The sequence below is a fragment of the Platichthys flesus genome, chromosome 23, assembly GCF_949316205.1.
Source record: "Platichthys flesus chromosome 23, fPlaFle2.1, whole genome shotgun sequence".
Taxonomy (NCBI): domain Eukaryota; kingdom Metazoa; phylum Chordata; class Actinopteri; order Pleuronectiformes; family Pleuronectidae; genus Platichthys; species Platichthys flesus.
Genome location: NC_084967.1, coordinates 1,941,393 through 1,951,362, shown reverse-complemented (window position 1 = coordinate 1,951,362; position 9,970 = coordinate 1,941,393). Strand labels below are relative to the sequence as shown.

At 40.3% G+C, this 9,970-nt stretch overlaps 1 protein-coding gene across 1 annotated transcript; it reads right to left on the bottom strand.

The window, feature by feature from the left end:
• Positions 1 to 440: 440 nt before the first annotated feature.
• Positions 441 to 1,907, bottom strand: LOC133949151 (myosin heavy chain, clone 203-like). Its single transcript, XM_062383347.1, has one exon. The coding sequence runs from the start codon at positions 1,905 to 1,907 to the stop codon at positions 441 to 443; it is 1,467 nt and encodes a 488-aa protein (XP_062239331.1).
• Positions 1,908 to 9,970: the final 8,063 nt, after the last annotated feature.

The following is a 9,970-nucleotide window of genomic DNA, read 5'->3' as shown; positions in this document are numbered from 1 at the left end:
TTATTAACATCACACACATTGTATCAGCAAACAAACAAAACTATGGACAAGTTTCTGATCGTTACAGTCAGGCAACTGATGAGCCGGTTGCGAAGAAGCCAAAGCTTCGCAAATATGACGAGAGCCATTTGCAGTTTGGTTTCACCGTCACTGGCACGACTGAGCAACGTCCTCAGTGTGTTTTGTGTGCCGAGGTGTTGGCAAATGACCCCAACTACCCCTAACCAGCTTTGGGGGGGCCCAGCATGCAAAAGTTTGAGAACCCCTGGTCTACATCAACCACCATTTGGTGGCTTGATCCTCCTAAGGGATCATGGACCTGATGCATAACTGCGGAGTATCTGTGGACGACTGCAGACTCTTGGTTGTCCGCTTCTCCTCCGAGCAGGGGGACGGCCTCTGCTTCACTGGACGATTGGCAGCCTATGCACTCGTCTGCTTCATTTGGGCCCGACTGGGCAGGTTGGGGGATCTCTGGTCACTGGAGGACGTTTTGCTTTGTTCTTTAGTTCTTTGTTCAAATTTTCTACCTCCAACTTTTTCTCCTTGAGTAATCCGATGAATTGAACCCTCACCATGTGCACGTGCTCCTGTGCTTCCGTCAGCTGATGTTGTAAATGTTTCACCTCCTTTATGGAACTCTCATGGCGCGTTTCACTGAGATGCAACTTTTTATTAAGAAAGTAGATGCGATGCTGGTAGTCTTCTTTGGTTTCCTCACCCACCCTCACTTCATCATAACTTGGGCATTGTTCTTTCATTTTCAGTACCCCGGTTTTTAATTTCTTGGTGTCATGGATAACACAGGCACAAGACTCTATATCCGCGTTGAGACGCATCATACGTGTCCCTAGGATTCTGGTCTCCTCCTGCTTCTTGTTCAACTCCTTCTCGCTCATCTTCAATTTACTTATTAAAAGTCTCTTATTTTCTGTCAGTGTGACGTTTTGTTGCTTGGTCTCAGTCAGATGTTCTTGCATTTCCTTAAATTTTTCTTTTTCTGTCTGTCTTTCCATCTCCAGTCGCTTGATCTTTCTCCTCATTGCATTCACTCCCGACTTAAGAAGAAAGTTGGTTTCCTGTACAGCAGCCATTTCAGACCCCACTGCTCTCATTCCCTCTTTTACAACCTCTATCTCCTCAACTTTGTTGGAGAGAACCGAACATTTCTTGGAGATAGAAATCAGTAGAAGGTTCAATGACACTTTGTCGTTCTCCAAGTCTGTGATCCGCTCACCCTGCTCGGTTATTATTTTATCCTGCTCCATTTTATCGAAGACAGCATCCTCTTTATCAGTCTTCCTCCCCTGTTTTTCGTTCTTAATAACTTTGTCCTTTTGGGACAGTTCGTCTTTGAAGTTCTCAACGACCCTCTGCTTCTCCTCCTCAAACTGAACGAGCTCCTTTTTGAGGTTTAACACCACATGCTCCAGTCGTTTTGCCTGTTTTTTCATTTCTGTGAATGCATTCTGTGTTTGAATCGCCATCGTACTGCATGCATCCATCGTTCTTTGCATGTGTGCCACCACTGAATCCCTCCTTCTTTCAACCTCAGCTAGTGCCGCTCCGTATTGAATATGGGTGTCAGCTAACATTTGTCTGGTCACTGCATGTTGCAAGCTCTTTTGGTATAAAGCTTCTCTTAATTCAGCTTTGTCCCGCTCACTTTTTTGGCTTTCCTTCAGGCTCTTCTCCAGGTCTGCCTCCCTTCGTCTTCCATCTTCCAGCTTCTTCTGGAGATCCTCAATTTCTCCCTCAAGCGTGTCTATAACCTTTGCTTTGTCGCTATCTCTCTCTTTCCTCCAATCATTTAATTCATCGTGTTTGGATTTTATCTTATTCCTTTTCCAAATGGCATATTTGGCAGAAGACTGCTTGGAGTATAGTTTGTCAGAAGGTATCTCCATTATTGTGTCACTTGTAGTAGAATTTCTGATTGTCTCAATTCCAAACTCACACATTATAATTGTTCTTCTTTATTTGGTTTATTGTCTGTGAAACAAAAGCGAACTCCATTTAAATATTTCTTTCTTTCCTTTGATCATGACCTTTACTCTCCTTTTGATCTAACTTCCTGATGCCCAAGAACTTAGACTATGGGACACAGGCACGTGCACAGATATTTTGGGGGCAGGTGCTCAAACCCCCATCGCCAACATTTTTTACAAAATTAAAAATAATAATAAATAAAAACTTACTGATTCTCCCCATTTGTTTTACTAGTTGATGGCCTGATCCAACATAATAGTAGCCTGGATGCCAGACGAACTTAGCCCCGCCCACAACATTTTTGGTCGGGCAGTTCGGTCTGGAGTCGCTCCGTTGAGGAAAAATTATGCCCGACCGGGCCAATAAGATTGTCAGGGCGGGCTTTATACGATGATTGACAGATGATCAACGTTAACGTAATCAACCACGTCATCAAAGTGCCCTTGGGTTGAATTCGTTTTCAACAAACATGCCTGCCGCTGGCGAGCTGAGATGTGTAGATGCTGCCATTGAGTCTGTTTTAGAAGACATCAACAGCGCATTCATTTTGAAAGAGGAACACAGAACGTGGAGGCGACGCCAAAGCACCGCGCTAATCCCTATCGCCCCGCAATTTGCTGTTCACAACGGACACTGAAGCGACGCTGAACCGCCGGGCAGCGCTAATAATATCACCCGTTGATCCAGTAGATCGCTGCACGGCTTTGTGCCGGTCACACCGGAGGCTGAAGCACCGCGAGGCGCCAAGGCTGCCTCGCGGTGCTTCAGCCTCCGGTGTGACCGGCACAAAGTTTTAACATGGGAGTGGATGGGAGCCAGCTGTTATTTAAGGCTTTGCGCTGTGCTGAAGCGTCCGAACTTTTCTCGTCCAGGGCAAAAGGTCCCATGCTTGAGCACCACTAGGGGTCTATCTGTGCACGTCTCTGATGTTACATAATTATGTGATATTGGGTTACAACCTGCTCTGCATTGCCTTTTTTTTTTTTTTACTCTTCTTTATTGGATTATTACCGTTTTATGAGTACATACATTAGAAAAACAAAACAGACAACAAAACAAAAAAGTCACACCCCAAACTAACAGTGAGCACTGCAATATATATCTTTACACACATATATATATATATATATAACCATACACATATACATCCATGTATACACAAACATACATACACAATAAGCAGGATGACAGGAGACAGGCAAGTGAATAGCATGTATAAAATAAATAGAATGAAACAAAATAAAATGAAAATAGGCACAAAAGGCTTTATAAAGCTCAGGAACTGATTTGATATGCGTGTGGGGGAACATGTCACTTTTGACCTGATATGGTCCAGTTTAGAACTGATTCAGCTAAATTGGTATTTTCAGGGCACATACTGTTTGACAGAGGTGTCAAAAGTATTCCAATTCATTACTCAAGTAGAAGTATAGATACTAGGGTTTAAAAATATTTCTGTAGAAGTTGAAGTATCAACTCAAGCTTTTTACTTAAGTAAAAGTATAAAAGTACTGGTTTCAAAACTACTTAAAGTATAAAAGTAAGAGTAACGTAAGGGGATTTTTTAAATGTAAATACATTAAATTACCATATGTGTACTACAATGTGCAGGTAAGCTAGTGTGTGCAAGAGATCACATGAATCATAATAATCATAAATCTGCTTAATTGACTAATCCCCATGATTTTGTTACTAGTCCGATATTAGTTTTGGAATGTGTTGTTGTCAATCTAGCTTTCAGGATTTTAACTATTACAACATGTGTTGTTATGGTAGTTTTAAAGTGGAAAAAGTAAGTGGATCACTTTGCCTCGAAGCTCTGGTAAGTGAGACACAAGACCACTTTTTTAAAAATAATCATATTTTCACTGCCTTTTGTCCTGAAGACATTCTGATCATTTCGATTGCTAGAAAACATCCTGAATTAATGGGAAATGTGTACATTTTACTGATATATCATTTTAGCTCGCCTAGAGGGGAGCAAATGTAAAAAATGTCCCACATTACCCCGCTCTCCCCTCAGCCAGATTCGACTGCATGGCACCCAAAACCCCCCCACAGGTGCTTAGGGTCTCGCGCTGCACCCCAGGGCCAGCGTGTCTCCCGAGGCCGAGGTTATGTTGGTTTGGCATGCGAGTGCTCTCCCTTCTTAATCATTTTAAGAATCCAAGTGGCTACCGACTTTGGGAACACGAGGCAATAGTTGAATTAAGAACCTTAATAATAATCTATAAAAAGCACTTTTCCAAATAGCTACAGGGTGCTTTGCAAATAAAAAAAGATTTGAGGCAAATAATAGGAAAATACATTACAATAAAATGTTGCAGATGAGAGTAAAAACATGAAAACGTTTCAGTCAATGATTAAAGACGTTTCCAGTGAGGATTTTTAACCACTAGAGGGAGCCCTAACCCCGTCAACGTTTAGCTGGGATGCAAAGAGTAAGGGTTTTCTGAGAAGTAAAGATTTGGCATTCAAATGTCTGTTTACATAAAACTACAAGTTGATCAAAGTGTTATCAGCAAAATGAACCAGTGGTATTTTACTCAATATGCTGAACTTACCTGGATACTGATGCCAGTAGCATGTCCTGTTGTATTTGACCTAATTTCACAATGTTAGTTTTATATATATTACCATACTCAAAATCCGTCAATACATTGAGAATATTTTTGCTGTACTTTCTAATTTGTCATAGAAATCTTCTAAAAATGTGTGTGTATCAATTATCGAAAAGAGAGAGAATGAGGCACGTAGTGATGTTCTCAAAAATAGTAAAACCTCAGGTTTATGTAGATTTGGCTGAATTCTGTATTTTTGATTTGAATGTGTAAAGCCGGAGTATGTTCTGAGTATGTTGTATTATATCACAAGCTCTAGGGAAGTGTGTGCGTGTTTGTGTTTGCTATGTACCGCTTCTGTCAATACAATCCATTTGTTTTCTCATGAAATAGTTTACATTGACAACAATAGTGCTTCCTCTGTCGGAAAAGGGATGCGTCTCTAACAACGCAACGCCTGCTTACATGGTAGGGTTGCAAGAGGTCATGGGAAATGGAGTCCATTTACGTGTTCCCTGTCTGTGAGATCACAGTGTCACTGCGGCCTCGTTGAATAAAACATCAGCACTATGAGGGATAAAGAGTTTTCCCAGAGCTCCATGTGCACATCTCCACATTTAATGATAACCTGTAAATATGGGGCTCCGGTGATTTGCTCCATTGTGTTGGTGTGCAGTCCTGGCAGCCCGTAGGATTTGCAGTGGCTGCTGACTTCCACACAACTTGAACAGCAGCTGCGGCCGGTTTTAATGCTCCACCTGGAGGACATCTGACTGCTGATGGGAACATTGTGGGCTCCATCAGGGATAGTTAGACTTCCGCCTTTATTATCCCATCCAACAAACCGTGTTTCCATCACACCAAGTCCAGGCCCGGTAGAGAGGCACATCACACATCAGTGACCCCCTGAACCTCCAGCTTTAATAGTTTCTCAACAGGATTTTTGTTCATTTTTAAGGTGGAATGACTCACTTCTAAAACACTATGCTCGGATTTAGCAGGGTATTATTTCACAATTATTAGATTTGATGATTTCACAAAGAGAATTTGGAATATGTGCACTACCTGTAAATGGTTTTAAATTCATTAAGTTGTTTTTTAACACAGCCCATGTATGTGTCTTTTATATGTGCTTTAACACACATGTGTCAGTATCATGTGGTTTTTATGTGTTTTAAATATTCATGTTAAGCCCTCTCGAAGAAGAATGATCACTGATGGGACAGACGATTGAGATCTTATCTAGTGTCCTGCCTCTGAATTAATATTGTATTATTAGTACTAATAACCTCACTCCCACTGATTTAAATTGTTAGGGGAGAGTGGAGTACTCAGGGGAATTATATTTATTTATTAATTTATCTATTTATTCAGAAAGTAAATTGTTTCTCCTCCTTGGAAAGTGTGTTCTCTTTCCAGATAAAAAAAAAATAATTTTTATCTGATTGCATTGTTATAACGAAGGCAAAAGTAATAATATTAAAAATTGTGATTATACTGTTATTCCGGAAAAAAGGTCGTCCCTGTTCAATTGATCATAAAGGTGCGAATGTTTTTGCAGAGGACTTCGGTCTTGTCTCTGTGTCATTGGAGTAGATGTGGTTTAATGTTGAAGCTTCACTGCCGACAACATGCAGCAGCCTCCATCTTCAGGTCCTCATCACAGCAGGAAGATACATTAATTTAACATGTGAAAGTTAGCTTTTAATTCAAATTCAGCATCATATAATGACAACCACAAGACAGATGTTCCCAAACAAGGGGTTGTGAGTGTGTGTTAGTGAGTGTGGATTAGTGGAAAAAACATATTTTGGTCTTAATTCTTACAAAAGATTTAAAAAAAAATGTATATATTACTTCTCAAGTCTTATCTTGTGAAATCACCCATTCACTCATACAGTGAACATCACTATGCAGTGATGTTCTATCGTTCACCATTGGCACAGTCATTAGGAACAATTTGGAGCTCAGACATTTTGGAATGCAGACCGGCGGTGCTGCCAAACCCCCGACCCTCTGGTCCGTGGACAACCCTCTCTCCCCCCTGAGCCACGGCTGCCCACATTATGCACAGTGTCATCAGCTTTCAGATGTTCTTCACCCCCACGTGCTTCAACCAGCTGTGTTAATAAAGGGAGCACAAGTCTCTGGGACTGTTAATTTTAAGGTCAAGGGAGAAACATTTGGGAACCTCTGTAATGAGAGACTGTAAAAAATTCTACAGGTGTTTTTTTTTACATTTTATCAGCTACAATTACAGAAACATATTTTTTAGGTAGGTAGATAATACAAATAATTGATATTTAAAAAAACAGAATTGAAAAAAAAATTAACGTCTCGATGAAGGGTTTTGTGGCTATAGCAAGTAGCATATTTGATATATTACAAAAAGAGGGAAATTGTATATAAAAGTCCTGATTGTAAGAGATTTCAAGGCCTTTCAATGCAATTTAGGTACTCATATCTACCACCTGCTTATTATTACTAGAAGACAGTTTCTCTTGGGCTAATACAAGCTGAAACTAGGGCTACGTTGTAGCACTAACAGGCCCGAGCACAGACGATTTCAAGTCTTTTGCGGTCGGGGAAGAAAGAACGATCGATGACCAAGCGCACATCTCTGCCTTGCGTGCGTTTTAAGCTCTGCAGCAAGGATAGGCGCTTCTCTTTCTGTAGCCAGCAGATGCTGCTATCGTTTTAAATCATGGTTTCTTTGTAGATGTCATCAGGTCGCGACTCTTGTCTTACATGTCTGGTTTGGACTGGATTGGACCAAATATGTCCAAGATACAGAAGCTCATGTTTTAATGGGGTGTAATCAAACTTTGACGTCACGTCAAGGTCACACCGTGAGACAGGAAATCAATCTTTTAATAACTTTTCATCTCCATCTTGTTGTGATGACCCTCAACTAAATTTCACGTTGATCTGATGAAAGCTCTACAACAAGTACATCAAAGTAAAATTGTGGAATATGGCCAAAATGGCTACCAAATCCAAAATGGCGGGCTTCCTGTGTGGTTTAGTATATCTGTCCAAGAGACTTATTTCTCTGTCATGAAAAGACACTATCACTATCGATTGTTGTAGATGTAGACCAATCATAATGCCGGGGCTGCTCTTTAGGGGGCGCTAGTCAGTTATTTTGACAGGCCCATTCCTCAAAACTATCTGTATATCTTCAGGGGTGGGTTGTTGATACACACATGTAGTTTGAGGGAGCTTGACCCATGAACACAGAAGTTACAGCAATTTTGTGTGTCATGGCGAGTTGAACTTTGATGACACGCTATTAATAATTCGCATGATGAAAAGTCACAGTAATCGTAAGCCTACATTATCAATGTCTTGAGACCCATTAGACACAGTTTGACAGGGTTTCACAAAGTGGATGAGGAGAAATACATCCAAGTGTAAAATGTACCAAAAACAAGACATTTCCTGCTGCCACCAGGAGGCGCTGTGATTTTAAGTCACAATATCTTGTAGATGTCTTCAGGTCGCGACTATTGTCGTACATGTGTAGTTTGGAGTCGATTGGACCAAATATGTCTGAGATAGAGAAGCTCGTGTTTTTATGGCGTTTCATCAAACTTTGACGCCATGCCATGGTCAGACGGTGTGACGAAAAGTTTATCTTTCAATAACTTTTGATCTCCATTTTGTTGTGATGACACTTGTCTAAATTTTAAGTTGATATGGTGAAAACTCTACGAGAAGTACATCAAAGTAAAAATATGGAATATGACCAAAATGGCGGGCTTCCTGTTAATTTTTTCATAATGGTCATTAAGGCTTTTTTGTGCATCTTGTCATGATACACAACTATCCTCATTTTCGTGAGGATCAGTGAATGCTAAATGAGGGGCTTTTCCGAAGGTGGCCCTGTTGAGCCATTTTGCCACGCCCATTTCCAAATACTCCAGAATACGTACATTTACACCACTTTCTAATATACTGCAAACTTTTACAACTTTTTGAGCATGTTTAAAAATTCTCAGAATAATCCTTTCAATTTCAATAGGGCCTCTCACCAGAGGTGCTCGGGCCCTAATAACCACATGTTTGCTGGAGGTAAACAGATTTCCATTCTCCGACATATTTGCCATCTGAATCCATTCCAGGATGGATCCCTGAGGACATAAACACTAGGTGTAAAATTCTATCATTTTGAACCAAGGAATACTAAAAAGGCATGAAATAAACATGAAGTAGATCAAATAATGTTGTAGTGTGATAGTCTGTATTATATCTGACTTTTCCATCATGTGTGTGAGTTGCAGTCGCAGATGTTTTGGAGAGTATTTCCTTCTGTAGTTGCTTCCAAAGAGCAACTTGCTAATTGTCACAACAGGTCAGTTCCAGTTAATGGCTCTTTTACACAGAGCTGATATCTCCAGACCAACGATTTTCACACAGTCTCTTATGATATCTGGCTGTAACAATTTGAGTTGTAGTACAATTAGTCACAGCAGCTGATCATTACCCATCTTGCTACTATTGTTATATAATTATGTACTTTTGAAAGTGAATATAGAAGATATTTGATATAAAGTTAGTGTGTTTGGTACTCAGTTGTAAACCAAGGCAAGTATTTAAATGTATTAAACTAGATGTTTAACTAGAATGGTATTCAACTGACCACAGTCCCCTTAATTCAGCCAAACTGCTTCAAATTTCACACATTCTTTGATTTCAGTCCAATAGATACCCCTGATTTTTGTCGTCAATATCCATTAATTATTCCTTTGGAAATCAGTGAAACCATAAACATGAACAGCCTGTCAATGAGTTAAGAAGACTGATCCAGATCCAGATTCAGATCCACACAGTGGCACACTGAGTCTGGTCAAGTCCTTCCTATGTTGTGATGGTCATAGGCATGATGACCAGCTCGTACATCAGTTGATCTATAAAGGTTATTAATGACACTGAGCTTAACATGTGCTTTATCATCTTAGAAAAACAGAATTAAATGACAACAATAAACTGAAAAATATGCTGTTGGACCCACACATAACTTGTGAAAATGGTAAAAAAAATTGTGAAATAATTTGCAAGTGGTTATATTATATGATCAAATCCGAATGACATGCAGTGAACCTGGGAATGTTGAAGCTTTTCAGGATCAGAGTCCCTAGATCAGTCTGGGGATCTAGCCTTGTCAAATGAGCCAAGCAGATGTTAGATTATCAACTGGACTCTAGTTTAAAGTTGACATGATATAATCAGGATAAAATATGAGATTTTGAGTGAAATGTATGTTTCTTTTCTGCAGAGACCTCAGGGAGAGTTGAAGCTCAACCATGTCACTGTCCTGGTTCTAACAGTGAGGAAGGAGGCAGCGATTTCACCGCTCCACACAGAACAGGAGCAGGCACAGACACATGGACGCAAGTCCAGACTTATTCATATGTGCA